Here is a 19,309-nt window from a genome sequence, read left to right as displayed (position 1 = left end):
GTATTTCAATAGCAGTGTGTGTGTGTTTTATGCCTTAGAAAATACATGCCATGCACCTGTGGATAATGCATTATGTATAAAATTATTTCTTCAATAATATATGACAAATATACTTCTTAACATGTAGTAGTAATTGTAACTACAACACAAAACACTACACAACAAAATAACTAACTTTATATAGTTGTAATTACAAGCTGAAAATTTTACATTTAACATATACAATCTTCCACATTGATACATACCTCCAAAAGCAATTGAATTCTATTTAAAGAAACCCATGCTTCAGTTAACCCATTTAAAACCCATGGAAATGCATTTAATGGAGAAATGAGCATGTTGAAAAGCGCAATACTAGTGAACACCTGAAAAATAAAAACGAAGTAAAGATAAGTAACCGTACCTACATTAAAATATTCCAAAAATTACTTTTTAAGTACATCCAAAACTAAACCTAAATGTGAAAATTTATTTAACATTAATAATTAGGTCTCATTAGATGCTTATTCGGGTTAAAATACAAAAGGACATCTTAATATTTAAAACAGAAAAGTTATAAAATTATTACACTATAATAAAATAACTTTAACCAGCAAAACTTATTATTTCTCTATGTATACAACTAGTTTGTACTGAAATTAATATCATCAACACCGACTACAGGGAAATATTTAATAACCAACAAAAAATAATTATTAGAATGTAAATGATAAATGTAATATTATTTTTCTTCTTATATTACCTTACTATTAAAATTCACTAAACTTAAACTTACAGTGGCTGCGGTGAGTTCATTTCCAAGCAATGTATACGTTAGAAATGTAAGAAGAGAAATTAAAACAGGAGTTGTAGCCCAAAAATAAACACACATAGCATCAAGGTATTTTCGTCCTTTCAAATAATACATTTCTTTTTTTCGTATTTCTGAAAACAATATCAAAGACAAAAATTAAATTAAATAATAATGGAAAAATTATATAACAATAAATCTATCAGTTTCAAATTATATATACCAGAATTAGGTAATAATGATAACCTCTATTTAGAATGAGAGTAACATCTACCCAGCAGTTAATGAGAGTAGCAAGAATTATATAACTGATAACACTGGTCAACATGATTATTGTCTCACAAGTACCAACAGGTATACTTAATGCAGGTTTTATCCTGTTTTCAAATATACATTCGGAATTTCTACATCATCCACAGTTGTTTTGTTATTTTAATTTTCTTTAATAATTTAAAACGTTTTTCAACCATTTGTCCATTGTCAAGTAAAAGCTCCTAGAGCACTGTAAACATGATGGAACCACATGAGCTAACTCAAAAGGTAGCCATTGCTTTGCAGGTTCGGATGTATATAGACATATACAAACGAGATCTAGTGTAGCACATATTCATCAGAACAATGCCAGTTGTGAGATAGTAGTGAACCAGTAAACACATCATTGTGAGGACTTTGTGTCTAAATTATTGTGTATTACATGAATACAACTTTAATTATTTTAATGTAATTAGTTAGAAAATGCCTAGAGTTTGTTTAAATCATTCTAACAATTTTTGTTATGTATGTGGTGAAGTGACGCTCAAGTCCCAAAAGCGAAATCTTACTCCATTAATAAAAAAGTGTAATGAAATTTATTTTGGGTATCAAGTCAGAGACCAAACAAGGGCTTGGGCCCCACATATCTGTTGTTTATTGTGTTCTAGGCTTCTCACTGCATGGGAAAATGGCACACACCACATGCAATCTACTATCCCTAAGATTTGGAGGGAACCCGAAGATCACTTTTCTTACTATTATTTCTGCTTAACAAACATTAAAGGGATTACATCCAAATTAATACATACAGTAGTGTACCCTAACTTGCAATCTGCAATAAGACCAGGTCCAAGCTGCAAAGAATTGCCCGTACCAAAGCCTACAGAACATGTGAAATTAGATGAAGAAAGCTTAGAGTCTGATGGAAGTAAGGAAGAAACACATTCTGGTGATACAACTTTTGAAGTTCATCTGAGCCTTATTTATTGACTCAAGAAAATCTTAACAATCTCGTACGAGATTTAAAGTTATCCAAAAAACAGTCTAAAATGCCTGCCTCCCAGCTAAAAGGATGGAATCTTCTTCAAAAGGATACAAATATATGCACTTATCATAATTGTCATTCTGAATTTAAAGATTATTTTTCTGAAGAAAATTGCTTAGTGTTTTGTAATGACATTTCTTCTCTTATGACACTTTGTAATGAACATAACCCAACAGAATGGCGCTTGTTCGTTGATTCTTCTAAATTTAGTTTAAAAGCTGTGCTTCTGCATAATGGCAATAAATTCCCATCAGTACTTGTGGCTCACTCTATTAGTATGAAAGAAACATGTGAAAACTTTAAATTTATATTGGAAAAGCTGCATTATGCAGTTATGCATATTGCAATATGTAGTATGAATGGAATATTTGTGGCAATTTGAAGGTAATTGCACTTATGCTTGGTCTACAGCTTGGTTACACAAAATACTGTTTGTTTTTTGTGTAAATGGGACAGTAGAGACAGAAAAAAACCATTTCATTAGAAAAGAATAGCCTAAACACAAATCACTCACTCATTCCTGCACAGAAAAATGTGAAACATGACCCATTGTATAATCTTAAAAATGTGTACCTACCTTTGTTACTTATCAAACTAAGATTTATGAAGAATTTCATCAAGGCCACGGGCCTTGATGAAATTCTACTCCAGAAGTTTTCTAAAATTAGTGATGCAAAAATTAAAGAAGGAATATTTGTGGGTCTACTAATACGATCGCTAAGCATAATGAAAAGTTTGAGGAACTATTGAATCCACTGGAGGAAGCAGCTTGGCAAGCATTCCAAAATGTTACGAGTTTTTTTGGGAAATCGAAAAGTGGAAAATTACAGTGATATTGTCAACGATCTTATAACATCTTATAAAAATTTGGGTTGTAATATGTCCTTAAAAGTACACTTCCTGCACTCACACCTAGATTTCTTCCCGGGAAATCTTGGCGCAGTGAGCGATGAGCATGGGGAATATTTTCATCAGGAGATTTCAGCTGTAGAAAAGGGTTATCAAGGTAAATGGAATCCTAATATGCTGGCCGATTATTGTTGGACCGTCAAGAGGAATACTCCAAAGGCAAAATATAGCAGAAAATTGTCATTTCTTACTTTCTAGACGAGTCAAATGTTTGAATATTGTATACTTAAGAATACAGAAAGTATTAAAAAGTTTGAAATTATAAATGCCTGTCTCTTGGACAGGCCTTGCATGATCAGGAAAAAAGATATCATATTTGAAAAAATACTATCATAAAAAATACTACTGCTAAAAAAATATCACATATTTTTCTTCTTGAGACAAAAAAAAATTCTTTTTTGTCCCCCAGTGTAATCAATAAATCAATACTTCCAAGTAAAACAAGAGATAAATATTAAACTAAAATCAAAGATACATATTTTTAACTGTATTAGCTTTCCTCCTACGTATTTTTAATAATTGTATACATTCTTCAAGGACAAAGTACCAAAACTGTAACTAATTGTAACCCGTGTAACAAGAGATAATTCTGCTAATTCTCAAGGCAGTCTACCTGTGAGCTGATCATCTTTTCTTCAACCTCCTCTTTCATTATTATGAATCCCTTCTCTAGATAATTACCATGGATGCACGTCAGCCACTACCATATTGGCTTAATATGTAACACCATGCTGGCACCATCTAGCAGTCAGTATAATATCCACTTCATAATGGCATTTTTTATACACTACATTTCCATATCCCACGCACAGGCTTCGAGCTTATGTGGCAATATCAAGAAAAAAAATTAAATAAATCGCTACTTAATGCAAAGCAGTAAATAAAGAAATTTGATTTTGCAAATAAATAACAATGAATAACAGTAAAAGAATGTTATGAGAGTTCATGTTATGAAGAAAATTTATAACAGTTATGAACGAATAGAGTAACTATTATGAATTCTCTTCATAACATTCTTCTGCTCTTATTCATTATGCCTCTTCATTCAAACTGTTATCAATGAAAATAGTAATGGAAATGGGTTGTGGAATATGGTCTACAAACACTAGTGATATATAGCCACGGTATAGAAGAAAATATATTTGTGATTTTTACATGATTCTTATCATACTGGATGTCCAAAAAGAATATCAGGGTTTTTTTAATTTGGTATAATATCTCTTGGCTGAGGTATAGTGTCGATTTAATGCTACAATCAGAGAGAAAAAAGGATAATTTAAGTTGCACACATGGCCTTAGTTTGATTCCTTATCTTTTCGCTTGAAGCACCTTTTAGCAAAGATGGCGACTCCTGAAGAGAAAGTCTGTGTTTTGCAGTTTGCTAAATGTGAATCAGTAGTTACAGTTCAACAAGCATTCCATAGAAGGTTTAAGTGTGATCCTCCAAGTAACAATAACATTCATCGATGCCACAATCAGTTTGAAACAATCAGACGTCAATGTAAGAGAAGAGTATGGGATGAGATTAAGAGTGTTAAAGAGTCTTTTCTGCATAGACATAGAAAATTTGTTAGGAAGGTTAGCCACTAACTACCGATCAATACTGGTGATATTTTAAGGAAATGCTTACATATGCACCCATACTCATTACAGCTGTTACAGGCTTTGAAGCCAACCAACTACAGTGTGCATGATGATTTTGCAATCAAAATGTTGTAGCATGAATATTATGAATATTGACTTTCTTGGGAAAGGGATTTCCCAGAATTAAATGTTTTCTGTGTAATATCCTGATGGAAAGTTTATGAGTCATTCTTTTTTGCTGAAGCAAGTATAACAGGAGTCACTTATTTGGATAGATATGTTGCACACATGACTCTTTCCTCAACTGCAAAATGGATAGTAAATTTTATTTGGTAACAAAATGGTGCACCTGTTCGCTAGCATAATTATGTTTGAAATCAGTTGAATGATGTTTTCCCCAACTACTGAATCGATCAGAATGTACCTGATGACAAAGCTTGTTTGTAAAGCCCTCCAGTCTGATCCCATTGATTTTTCCTTCAGGGTTCATAAAAACTGTTATGTATGTGCTACATACTAATCTACCTTATTTCAAGGTCATAATTGAAGCAGCTATTGCTACCATTACTCCAGACATGCTGGTGGTTAAAATATGGGATGAATTCTCCTATCAGTTGGATGTGTGATATGTGATGAAAGATGCTCACAGTAAACACTTGGAGAGAAAACTTGTAAAAGTTAACCTTTCTCATTTTATTTGCGATTCATTTTTGTAAGTCAAAGTTAAAGAGATATTAAGTACTTTTAAAACCCTGATAATATTTTTTGAACACCTGTATTTTAACTGCAAGTGCCTCACATCTCCCACTAAAAATTACTTAGTCCTCCACCAAATTTTTTCCCAGAGAAATAATTATTTTAATTACCAACAAATAATTTGTCTATTTTATTATTTTAATTTTAAATACTTATTTTAAAATAATTATTCCAAGCAATACTTTTCTGGGAAAATAACTATTTTTCCACAAAAAATATTAAGAATTATTAATCCATTAATAATGTAAATAATTATTTTATTTTAATTTTAACTTACAGCAGAAAACTGCGTAAATAACTATCAAAATTAATTAACAAACAGAACACAAATTAATTTGTGTGTCTTATACAGTAATAATTCAAAAAAATCATTAATACAAAAAAAAACTCACTTAAAATTTTCTCAATAAAAAAGTCTTCCCATACATGAAGTTTTACAACACGTATTCCACGAAGAACTTCAGAAGTAATTTTAACTCTTTCATCTTTTTGTTCCATCATTTTTACACTGATATTGCCTAAAATTGCAAATGTAATAAAAAATTAAAAAATGAACAAATTAATGGCAATTTAACATTAATCAAATAATTTTAAGACAATATTTACTGCTTTTTTTACTATGCCATTAAACTACTATAATATGTATATGATTTAGAGCCAATATTACATACAGAACCATTGTTCTACATGTTATGTACTCTGCCTTAATTACAGAGTAGGAATAGTTTGATTACACAAAGTTCAGTAGTTTGTGCATCCCTTCACTAACTAAGAATTGAGCTTAAGATTGAAAAACCTTTCAGATATGGCTAAAAGAAAAATAAAGCAGATACTAGCCAATTAACGCAATATGTCTTTTGAACAGTTTAAAAACTTTAATAACAAACAATAGCAGTTAATAGTATACAAACTTCAAGGTAAATTGTAATTACAGACTGAAAATGCTCACAGATTATACATTGATCCTGCCATACATTTTAATCTTAAAAGTAACTTTGTGTAATTTGATACTAATGAGACAAGTATATTAATTTTTTGGATCCCGTTTGTAATGTACTACAAACCTCACAATGTTCACATTAATTTAAAATTGTTTCATTCACATCATTCTTTTCAAGTGTAGAAATTGCACAACTTGAAGAGAATGAAATTGATTCTATCCACTCTCAAATCTTTCATTATATAAAAGGTCATAGGAAAAGAAGAGTTCAATCCATTTTTTGTTTTATTGCATCATGATAATCTTTAAGGCAATCTTCATAATCTTATTCATTCACTGTAAAGAATAACAAAACTCAGTCACACGTAAATAGATGAACTGTAAAACCTTGTACAGGTAAAAAAGAGGTTACTCGACTGAGCATGCAAAGGAGTTCAGTCCACACGTCATCAAAACATAATTTAATGAGTAGTGTAACATAATATTACATTATAATGTCATTGTACTAAGAATAAGTACGATTATATTATACATATGTCACTTTTGTGGACCAGCAGCAAAAGTAAACTTCCAAATCATTATAACTTCCTCATTGAAAACATGAAAAAAATGTTCATATTCATTATGACACATAACGAGTTTTTGCCTTCAATGTTTTTTTATGTTATTTAAGAATGATATTATGACAAAATATTGTTACATATATTGATAAAATTTAAAATTAAATTTGAAATCTTTTTTTATAAAAAGAGGTTTTGCAAAATAAAATGAACCTTATATTGAATTGAATTTGTATTGTATGAATTTGTGTGTTGTACAGTATTTTGTATTAATAGTAATACGAGGTGCTACCCAAAAGTTCGGGGAATTTTACCATAAAAATAAAATAGCTTACCATAACTTTGTCTCCATCAAAGTAATCCCCTTGGCCATTGATAAAGTGATCCCAGCGTTTTTCCCATGATTCCATGCATCCCTGGAAGTCTGCAGGTGTAAATGTTCGAAGCACGTTCTGCGTTTCTTCCTGAATCTCCTCAATTGTGTTAAAACGACGGCCTTTCAATTGAAATTTTATTTTCAAAAAGAGAAAAAAGTCGCACGGGGCAAGGTCAGCCGAATAGGATGGGTGGGGAATCACTACCGTCTTTTTGGAAGCCAAGAAATTCCAAATGGTTAGTGATGTGTGCGCGGGCGCGTTGTCATGGTGCAGAACCAAACTGTTGTTACCCCACAGTTCTGAGCGTTTGTGCCTAATGCTTTCATGTAACTGCTTCAAAACTTCACAATAGAACATCCCATTGAATGTTTCACCAAGATGAACAAATTCCTTATTGATAATGCCTTTGATGTCGAAAAAACAATCATCATGGACCTCATTGCTGTGAACTTGGCGTGCTTTTTTTGGCTGCAGTAAACTTGGCAACTTCCACTGCGACAACTGCTACTTAGTTTCACAGTCATACCCGTACACCCATGTCTCATCACCGGTTATGATGTTGGAGATGAAGTTAAGGTCATCTCTTGCTGAATTTTTCAATTCACTACAGACAGCTATGCGATTTTGTTTCTGGTCGCTGTTCAACAGTCTCAGTACGAATTTTGCAGCGATGCGTCTCATGTTCAAATTGTCAGACAAGATGCGTTGCACGGACCCATATGACATTTGTACAATTCCACAAGCATCATGGATTGTTTGTCTACGATCTGCAACAACAGCCTCTCGCATTTTCGCAATGTTTTCCGGTGTTGCGCTTGTTGATGGTCTTCCTAAACGTTTATCGTCATCGACTGTCGTTCGTCCATCTTTGAATCATTTATACCACAAAAAAGTTTTACTTTTACTCACAGCATTGTCACCAAATGCTTCCACAAGCAAGCAATGGGTTTCTGCACCAGTTTTTTTAAGCATGAAGCAAAATTTGATGCAGGTTCTTTGCTCTTTAAAATCTGCCATTTAGAACTTCACCGAAACAGTAAAACACAACGTTAGACAACCGCACGAAAGTCAACAATGCAGCCTCTAACTATCACAGCTGTTGGAACACTGATTCACAAAGAGTACTGTTAGCCACATCTAGCGGCAGCAGGTCGTTCGCGCGAGAAATTCAAATTCTCTGAACTTTTGGGTAGCACCTTGTATTATTAAAATTATTTCAATCATTTTTTAAATCTTTTCTTAAAAATCATTCCATTTACTAAAACCTTCAAGAGGGAAAAAGGTGGTGTTTAGTATGCAATTTATCTCCTTTTCTACCAGTAAACAAAAATTTTTTTTTTTGTTTCATTTACATCTGTATTAAAAAAGCAATTATTATGAAACACATTTTAATTATGTGCAGTTTTGCATATTAATCATTATATGCAATCTTGCATGAAATCGCAAGATACAACAAACACCTGGATGGTATTTGGGTGTGTACTCTGTTTTCATTATATTTTTGTTTTGAATGAAAATGTCAGAATGAATAGAGATTTTGCAATAAATGTATTTCCAAAACTTGATGATTAGCAATTGTTGACGATTAAAAAGATAATAAGACTTCTAGCGATGAAGCAATGAGTGCTACACATATTAAATTAGTGGTATAATCATTTTAAGGATTATTAGTTGTGAGCAACTAATAATCTGGCAGGCTGTCAACTAGGTATTTGTATAAAATAATATAAATTCAGAATCAACTGACAAAGTTTGGCGGTTAGTGATGAAAGATCATAAAATAACAATTAGACGGAAAGGAAATAAGGAATTTTGTTTGGTTCATTGTAATCAATTGACTGAAAATTTTTGCATGTGCCATGTACTATAAAATTCATACAAAGACAACTCACTTTAGATAAAAAAAAGCCTGTTTGTACAATGCACATGTGACTTGCAGGATTGTATCAACCTCAACCCTAGGTTAATGAAGGATATGAAACCTAGGTTCACAGTTGGGATCTTGAGACAAAAACACAGTCACCTCAATGGAAAATACCCACTCTACCCAGTCACAAAAAGATTGATAGACTTTTGAAGAAGAAAAGAAGGTACAGAAATCACAAAATAATATGAAGTACATATTGTTGTACTGCAAGTAAACATATAAAGCACATTTACTGCTTTCTTCAATCACCAGGGCATAATCCATCATGATTATGCTCCTAAAAGTCAAAAAGTTTAATAAGGACTACAACCTGACTGTTCTCCACCACCTACAAAATATTGTTGGATGAAAACACCACCACAACTCAGGTAAAGCATGGATGATTTGATCATCAAGAAAATTATCCAGCCTACAAATCACAACTTAATCAAATTTTTACTAGCAAAACATGCTATTATATAGGTTTAGCAGCGTTCCTACTCTTTAGAAATTACTATTGCAACTACAAATTCTTTCCAAGAATCAAGATACTACTCAAAGGAATAAAATTTCACAGTAGAGGAGATATTATCAAAATTATTTCTACAAAGAGCATGTTGAATATTCAGAAAACAAACTGTGAAAAATATTTGCAACTGTCGAAGAGCAGCTGGAAAAAATCGATCAATAAAGGACCTACCTGGAGTAAACAATTTTACAAACATTCAGATAAATTAATTTTTCCCGCCCTAACATTAAATACTTCCTGAACAGACCACATACACGTTCTAAACAAATTCAAGTTTTTATAAGCAAGTAAATGAACTCTTTTTTTTTATTTGTCATAAATAAATTGTTTAAAAAATGGTTAAATTCAAAGATATGTAATCTGTATCATTAAAATATTAAATAGTTATTTCAAAGTCATAATTACAGGTTATCAAGCTTACACAAATGACCCGATGTCAAGATAGTAGATAGTCTAGAGATAAAAAAATGTCAACTTCAGAAACAAATTAAAAACAAAACCACAATAAATAAAAAGCATTAAAAAACTAATAGTAGTGTAAAATGTTTATACTACATAAGATACTAAAAGTAAATGATTACTTCTGAACAAGAAAATAAAATTACTTCTGTAAAAAAAAAACAGCTACTCTTAAAAGTACAAAAAATGTTTCATAGTATTTAATAAATAGAAGAACATATTATAACTTATAATTTTTTAATGTAATAGACAAACAAAATTTAAGTTGAAGTTCAATACATGACATAACGAAAAAGAAAACCAGTAGATTAATTTGAAATAAAACAAAAAATTACCAATCCATGTTGCCAAAAGTTTATTAATTGGTATAAGAATAATTGTAAATAATAAACCAGCAATGAAAGATATTCCAACCTGCAAGTACAACAAATACAGGGTCACAGCTATCTGAAACATACGTATCATAGTTGTATCACACGTAAAAAAAGGTTCTAAAATAAAAATAAGTAAACATTAACATTTTATCAATCAAAATCTACATGTCAGCATTTTTAATAAGTAAATTTTTATTTTTATTTTAATTACAAAAAAAATAAATAATAGAAATAAGAATTTAATACCTTATCTTTAGAACTCATTTAATAAATTTATTCTGACTGAAAAACAATTTTTTAAGTTTTAAATCATTTGACTGGTTTGATGCACTTCGCCATTTCTTTCTGTTCTATGTCAATCTCTTATACTCAATGTATCTCTGACATCTTACATCTTCAATTATTTATTTTATACATTCCAATCCTTGCCTCCTTTATTGTTTTTCCTCTCTATATATCCTTCTAAAACCAAATTCACTAAGCCCCAAGGGATTTGATATAAAACCAGTCTTACGAATCGGTCCACTAGCTCTGACCTTTTTATAAGATAGGTCAAACTTTTCTCTTATCCAGTTTCAAAACCATTACAATTTGTAATCCATTAACCTACATAATTTGAAATAATCTCTTATAACACAATTTAAAAATCTTCCATTACTTATTTTAGTTGAAAGCTATAGAGGGTGATAAAGAATGGTATGAAACTAACTAAAATAGGGAAGAGAAAGTACTCTTTCGAACATCATGATGTATAAAACTGTAACAGTTAACATTAACCAAATCTAAAGGAGCATTATTACAAATTGTTAAACAATTAAAGAAATAACTGCAGAAAAATTGTTATTTATTCTATGACAATAAAACTAATGGTACTTCCCAACATTATCCCCAGCTACTATTTGGCACTCAATCCATACATCTGTAAGCTTTCTTATTTCAATGGTAAACAATTAATTGTTCACCTTGGTGTCTGAGCTCTACTTGTATTGCATTCTTGACCTGTTCTTTGTGACATGTAAAAACTCTTTAAGAACCAAAAAAAAATCTGTTAGTGCAAGATCAGGATTGTAGGTAGATGAGACAACCTCCCGACCCAAATTTTGAACAGTTTCCTGTCTTTTGAACACTTTGGGATGGGCATTATCGTTCAAAAAATTACACCTTTTGAGAGGGAACCAGGAAGTTTCGATTGCTGGTTTCGGTTCATTTTCTAGCATATCATTTTATTTTCTGACATGCTAAAATATAAAATACAATGTACTCACTGTTGATTGATGTTCCTTTTTCCAAATAATCACAAAAAATTGGGTTTTTCCAGTCCCAAAATACCATTACCATCACTTTACTAGTAACATATACAGGTTTTGAATTATTTCCTGCCTGGCAAACACGAAGTTTCCATTCCGTACTCTGACATTTGGATTCCGGCTCAAAATTATGAATCTAAGTTTCATCATGAATTATTAGGAGATTTAAAAAGCAACATTTTTTAGCAGAACCTAAAAACTACTGTCTATGCTGTACCAATTTGAATTCAGGTGTCTTTGTGAATTTGAGTATCATCCCGGAACCCACCTTGAATTCAACTTATCACGGAAAACGGAATGAAAAATGCCAATACTCACACTTCAATTTCCCCAAATTTTTATGTACTTGCCTTGCAAATAAGATGATTAATGCGATTTTACAAAACATCAATTGAAACTTCAACTGGTCTTTCACTTCAATGAAAACAATTAAACTTGTTCTTCCCAATTTAAACTGTTCAATCCACTTATAGAAATTTACATAGAAAATACACTTTTTACCAAACTGTTTCACAAGTGAATTTCAGTAGTTTTACACTTTTAGAAAATAAAACATATCAGAGCATATTGTTCTTTCACGTAAACATTTTAAGTGGAGCCAAAATTTTTAAATACACAAAAGAGGTTATAATAACTGATATTCTTTTTGAACAGCTGGAATTTTCTACGTCAGGGGTTCTAACATCATACAGTTTGAACATGATACAGTTTCAGTCTATTCTACAAAATAGTTTTACCATCTAATTTTTTTTCTGTTGTTTTTCATTATTGAACTACTCTTTCATTATTGAACGACCTCTCATATGTTTCTAATACAGAAACATTTTTATTAAAAAAAAGAGGTGTAAATTTAACAAGTAGTATAAACTGAGAAAAAATAACATTAGATAATAAAAATTCCTCTCATAAATTTATACATATGTAATCCTTACATATATATTTATATTAACATTTTTTTTTACACTATAAAAACTTTCTAAACAATAAACAAAACATCACATTACATCGCATCATGTTACAAATTAATACCAGACACTGCATATACAATATTGTCACCTTACTAAATAATTATAAAAAGCACACTAATTTTAAAAAAATTAGCTAAGCATAATTAAAATTTTTAACAATAAAAAATTCAGCATGATTAGTTAAAAACAATCATAGATGTTTTATATTTATTAAAAAAAATGTTCAGTTTTACTTAAACACGCTACCTTATGTAAACCTACATTAAGAGCATAAGTATAACTGTTATAGTCACATCCTCCACATTTGAAGTGTCAGGTACAACAGGTACTACTAGCAGATTAAACAAACAATAGTATTAAACATTATCTTATATTAATTTCTAGAGTTTCTGTATCTCCACAAGTTATAACTTTGTAAATAACTTAAATAAAAATCAGTGTAAAATCTAATTAAAATTAATAAAAAATTTTTCAATTGTATGCATTCATGTGAAATTAAATCCAAACTCAGAAAAAAAATGGCATAGTACAAAATGCAAAGAAATTTGAAGAAAAATTTAAGACTTTGGTATGGTAATTTTGTGCTTAAATATTATTTTAAAAAATAAATATATTCATATTATAACAAATAAATGCTGAAAGTAATAAAAATATACAGATAATTGTTTATAAATAATTTTATACTCCTTGTTTATCTTCACCCTATAGATTTCTTCTATGGACATCTTAACTTCTTTAATGCTTTTCACTAGAATACTACACATATCAACTAGAAATATACAATTACTAAGTCTGGAATAATGAACTTATTAGTACATTTACTTCAATATTACTTTGTAATTTAAAGAAAACGTACAAGTTTTAACCATTAAAATCTACAACATGGGATGCTGGGCCCATCTTATGGTATTATCACAGTACCCCGTGTGTCTTGTATCCATCCATGCTAACATTGCTGGCCCACTGTTCAAACTTATTGGGATCCTGTGAGTTATTTTCAGGCATCACCAGACTGGGGGTCCATTCAGTATTTTTCGGAGCACCACCTGAGACAATTCCTTCTGCTTCCATGTGCAGGGAACCCGATGTAGGCCATATTTTGACCTATTGCGACAGCCTTTTTCTCAGCTTTGACCAACACTTCTACATCCATCTGAAACATGGCATTCTTGTCTATCCACACCCTGAAGAATTTTACTGCAGGGGTAGGGTGGACTACCGTGGCACTGACCTTAAATATTTGGGTTCAGCTTACACCTAACCTAAACTATAACCACTTGGATCTTCTCCAGCGAAAGCTGAAACTCAATCTCCTGCAGGAGCAAAGCAATAATGTTAATCGCCTCGTTCCCAGTGTCCATCACCACCCATTCTGGCTTCAAGAATGTCAAGAGGTTCGCAAACCAAATGGGAAGCACGACAGACAGGGCTTCATCATGCATGATATTCCAGAGTGTTGGACCCAACACTAAACGCTGCAGAACACCACAACTCATCCTGGCCCATACCTCTCCTCCTAGTGGAACTGCCGATTATCAATCTTTCGCAGGGGTAACAATGCATTTCCTCTTCAGGTATGTCCTGACTCTTCAATACAGAAGCCACCAGATTGCTAAAACTTGCCAGTTGCCTCCAGCTCTTGGTTGAACCTGCTAACCAGCACTCTCTCGAAAAGCTTAAAGCAGATTGGCCTAAAGGATGCTGGTTCTTTGCCTTGTCTCCTCTCCTTCCTGAGGAGTACAACCCGAGCAGACTTCCAAGATCTGGAACCATTCCCAGGTGATGGCATAGTTGAACACATCAACCACGCACCACCGAGCAAATCTTAAAAGCTCAACTGCCTGCCACAGCACGCTGTCCAAGCCAGGGCTCTATACCACCCTTGATATTACAACTGGCCACCTCAAGGTGACAAGTCAGATATCTATGGCAGCTATTTCCTTGCGGTTCATCTCACTGCATCAAGGAAAGACGGCCTCTGTGAAACTCAATAGAATAGCCCTTTCAAGGACGAGAAGGCACCTACCAAATGTTATAGTGTGACTAGGCAACAACACCGTCGGAGCCTCTAGCCAGGCATAGCCTAGGCTGCTGCTCTGGAGCAAATTCCCAGCATGGCACAGAGACCTCGATACTGGCGGCATTGCTGTTAGCACAGTAGACCCTGCTATATTTTGGCTTACCTCTGAGACTAAGTCATAGACCCCTGGCTCTTGTTTGAATTTTCATTTCCTACTTTTTATGTGTTTCTTTATTACCAATGGGTTTGCAAGCTGCTCATCTTTGCACTCAAAACTTTTGTGTTCAGCTTTACCACAGTTGAAAGAAAGCATTGAGCGGTCAGGGCCCTTGCACTTTGAGGCAAGATGACCTGTACCCCAGTATCTACAACACTTGGATTCTTCCTCCCATCTGGCAACTGATTTAGCACCTTTGAACTTCTACCAGTTTCAACTAAAGACATCCAGGCAAATACAGAGAGGGTTCTTAACAACCTTAGAAAGAAAATTTCCAGGAATGCGTCCAAAAATGGAAACACCATAGGAGTCAGTGCGTTCAAAAGGAGATTACTTTGAAGGAGATCAGTCACAATAGCCTGTATGGACAGCCACTTTGAAATTAGAAGCGTAGTCTTAAAACTTTCCAATCACAGCTCGTACTTATATATATTAAAATAAAATCCAGAGAGATATGATTACTGTTTGTCATTTACCTGTATATAAAATTTATACAAGGCTGTACCATTTACAGACCTGTAAATAGATATTGCCTATTACAAAACAAACTTCCAACAAAATTTACATATAGTATACTTACAACTCAAGAAATTATAAATCTATAGAGTAAACTCAAAATGAACAATCTGACATTCTGTAAGAATTAACAGAATAATTAATGATTAATGAAGGATTTTTATCAACCATTACAAATTACATCAAGGCCTCAAAGTATTATTATAAATTTAATTTACATAGATCTATCAGCAATAAAAAAAAAATATATAAAAAAATAAAAAACCAAATTCATGGCCATTATATTTAACTAATCTATTTTATTAACAAACAGGAAATAAATTAATAATTACAGTAATTATAATGAGTAATGAACATATATATATATTTTAATATATGTTCTCATCTATTATGAAATTAATATAACTCAAATAAAAAAAAAAAAACAAAAAAATTCCAGATACAATATTTTATTGTTACCTGAAAAGGAAGACTCCATAATGCATGAAAACTTGGACAAGCACCGACAATTCTATCAGTGTCAGTACTCATAAAATTAACAATTTCACCTAAACTGAAAACAGAAATAAAACATTTAAAAATAAAAAGAAATAGGAATATAAATTCAAACAATAATTCTTGTAAAATTAATGTGAATAGAAATGCTTTATTCCATTTGCAACTTATTTGATATGCAGCAGTTGTTTTCTAGCTATCATTTTCAACTTCCAGGAGTATTGTTTCAGTCATGTAACATTTCATTCTTCTTATCTTGCTCATTAAAATATACTGGAATACATCTTTAATTTTTTAATAAAAAAAAAAACTTCTGGAACGAAGAAAGTAACAGAAAATACAATTAAGAACATTAATGTAGTTTTTTTAAAGAAAAAAAATTAAAGGAAATACTCTCCCAGAACAAACACGCAAACAAAGCACAGAGGAAGTAGTTCCAGATCAACAACCATGACAATAAATAGGAGATTCCAAAATTAATTTTTTTTTTTAAAAAAACAAGAGTTTGATTAAGTATTTCAAGCTTAAAATTTGATTAAATATATTTATTTTTACTTCCTACATTAAAATATAAAAAAAACATACATAAAATGACAGAAATTTAAAAAACAAAAACATATAAGGTTTTTAAAATTAGGTAATTCATAATTCCAGGATCAAATTTTGAAAGCTGTGTATTTATTTTCTTTCCCTATTCAATCAATGAATTACATCAAATAGGGAAAAATAAGAACTGGCAAAATTTTTAAACGTTCGCAGTTTTAAAATATTATATTAAAAATAGAAACAATGTAAAAGAAATAAAATTATTAAGAAAATAAAACAACAAATTAAAATAAACAAGGTAAAACATTGATGTAAAGTATATACTTTATAATTTTTTCTTTTTTTTAATAATGCAATGTACATCGTAAGCAATAAATTAAAACATAAAAAGTATGGTGAGTCATATATATAATCCATTCAAACTTAATAATTTAACAATGATTCAAACTACTGCAGTAATTCACACTTCATAAAGTTTTATGATTATAATAAATTATACACACACACATGCAGACATCAAATGAGGAAACTACGATAGCTTTCTATAACTAGCTTTCTATAACTTCAGTAACTATATAATTTTAAACAGAAAAACCTCAAATCACTTTTCATAGAAAAAGACCTTTAAGAAATATATATTTTTTTAAATTTACATACCTGAACTGCTTTAAGGAGACTGTATTTAAAGTTAAAGTCTTTCTGTAGATTACTGTAATCAGTGCACCACGAATCCTCAAACCAACTTTACCCATTAAATAATTAAAATGAGAAATACAAAATGCAACTGAAACAGACATCCACAGACGAAATAAGATTAAAAATAGCAAAATACTTCACAGAGTAACAATAATTATCTGCAGTAAGGTAATACAGAACCTAATGAGAAAGACAATTACACAAAAAAAAAGATTCTCAATAGAAAACTATCTAGCTATATTTAATTCCTGGACAATGGGAAACTACCCTGCTTCTTGTATAATTTTTAAAAAAAATCAATGTCCTGTATACATAAGTCAGCAACCAGATTTTATGTCAATCCATTTATATCAATGTTCGGCGATTGAATTTTGAACAGCAAAAAAAGTGAATGCTGGGACATTCTTCATCGTCTAAAAGGAGTTTTTGGTGATGAAAGTAATCATCTAATTACTGTGAGTAGGTGAGCAATAAAATTTAGCGCATCAGAAGCTCATACAGCAAATACTGAGGATGAACCTCACGGCAATCACAACTTTTGCACAACTAATGAGAAGCACCAAAAGGAAGTGAATGAACCGAATCAAAATGGCAATCGCATCGCACAACAACCATCACCACCTAGACAAACATATTGAAGGAACGAGTTGGACAAACTAATGCAAGATTGGGCTACCGTAAAATCTGTTAACCCCATTAACAGATTTTACATAAGGTCACTGAAAAGAACAAATGAAAGAAATGTTGTGAACACAGTTATACTGATATTAGATAAAATAAATAAATAATCTTTTATTTTTCTACATGTAGTTTCCTTCATCAGATATACATTTTCTCCACCAAATAGGTACCTTCCTGATCACTTCATAAAAAAAAACAAGATGGCTAACCCGACAACCAATAATACACATAATGCTGACTATGGCATAGTTTTCAAATCTTTCTCCCCTAAAGTTTCTTTCAGCCAACCAAACATGTGAAAATCGTACTGTGACAAGTTTGGACTGTACAATGGGTGTTCCAAGAGGAGTCCTTAGTGAGTTTATTGCAAGTCTAAGCTGCTGTATGCGGCCATGCATTGTTGTGAATAAACAGAACGTTGTGAATTATGATAAGCAGCCCTGAGTTCAACCAATAACTGGCAATAACATTGTATTTACCATTCTTCATTCATGCAGGAAATCAAACAGCAGCATGCCTTTTGAGTCCCAAAATGCAATTGCCAGGACCTTTTCTAACAACTTTTCAAAAAGGAAGGGTGTTCCAGCACCACAAAATTCGTTCTGTTGATGATTTGAACAGTGTGGTGAACCATGTGCGGGTGGATGTTGTCATGAAATAACTACACTTTCTTTAACAAGAAGTCAAACTCATCATCAATGATTTGACGGGCAGAACCATGACTGATGTTCAAAGAAGATGCTAACTCATCAATGGTAACCCGGCTATTTGCCAGAATCATCTCTCAAGCTTGCTGAATCTTGTCGTCCATGGTGGAGGTTGATGGGTGTCCTACTCTCTCCTCGTGCATCACACTTTTAAACTTCTCGATCCGTAAAAAACACTTTTCTGTGATATAGCACTGTTCCCATATTGTGATAAAAGTGTATGATGACTTTTAGCTACATTCACACCCTCCAACTACAGAAAACCGATCACTGCTCATTGTTCCTCTACGTGCAAATTGCTAGCAAAGCGGATATGTTCATACTGTAATAGCCATCACATGGCAAAGCAGATGACGTGATCGGAATCAAATTTCACATACGTGACCGTAACTGTACCAACTCTAAACAAACATGTGCAGAAGGCAGTATGACAACCACGAACGTGTGTTACAGCAAAAGTGTAAATAATTTCTTACTTGCCCTCGTATTTGAATGATCCTCATACAATTGTTCAATTTGACTATCTCTTTCTACTTGCAAGTCATGAGCAACTGTGCATTACATTTCAGCTACCTGTTGTTTATCTCCATAAATCATTTGTGTCTAATGACATAACATTACAACTTTAGGTGACCTGACACAAGATAAGCTACTTTCAAAGATGAATTACCCATT

At 31.9% G+C, this 19,309-nt stretch overlaps 1 protein-coding gene across 3 annotated transcripts in view; it reads right to left on the bottom strand.

Moving 5' to 3' along the window:
• Positions 1 to 19,309, bottom strand: part of LOC142326253 (ATP-binding cassette sub-family C member 10) — an 86,325-nt gene that overhangs the window by 44,161 nt on the left and 22,855 nt on the right. For all 3 annotated transcript variants that reach the window (XM_075368566.1, XM_075368565.1, XM_075368567.1), the window contains 6 exons: positions 17,208 to 17,334; positions 15,969 to 16,062; positions 10,443 to 10,554; positions 5,729 to 5,854; positions 776 to 924; positions 246 to 365 (listed from right to left, as the gene is read on the bottom strand). In XM_075368566.1, coding sequence (XP_075224681.1) covers positions 246 to 365; positions 776 to 924; positions 5,729 to 5,854; positions 10,443 to 10,554; positions 15,969 to 16,062; positions 17,208 to 17,334 — 728 coding nt within the window. The remainder of the gene's footprint in view (positions 1 to 245; positions 366 to 775; positions 925 to 5,728; positions 5,855 to 10,442; positions 10,555 to 15,968; positions 16,063 to 17,207; positions 17,335 to 19,309) is intronic.

This window comes from Lycorma delicatula, chromosome 6 (genome assembly GCF_047948215.1).
Source record: "Lycorma delicatula isolate Av1 chromosome 6, ASM4794821v1, whole genome shotgun sequence".
Lineage (NCBI taxonomy): Eukaryota > Metazoa > Arthropoda > Insecta > Hemiptera > Fulgoridae > Lycorma > Lycorma delicatula.
The sequence above is the reverse complement of the archived record's forward strand: the minus strand, read 5'-3'. Positions and strand labels throughout refer to the sequence as shown.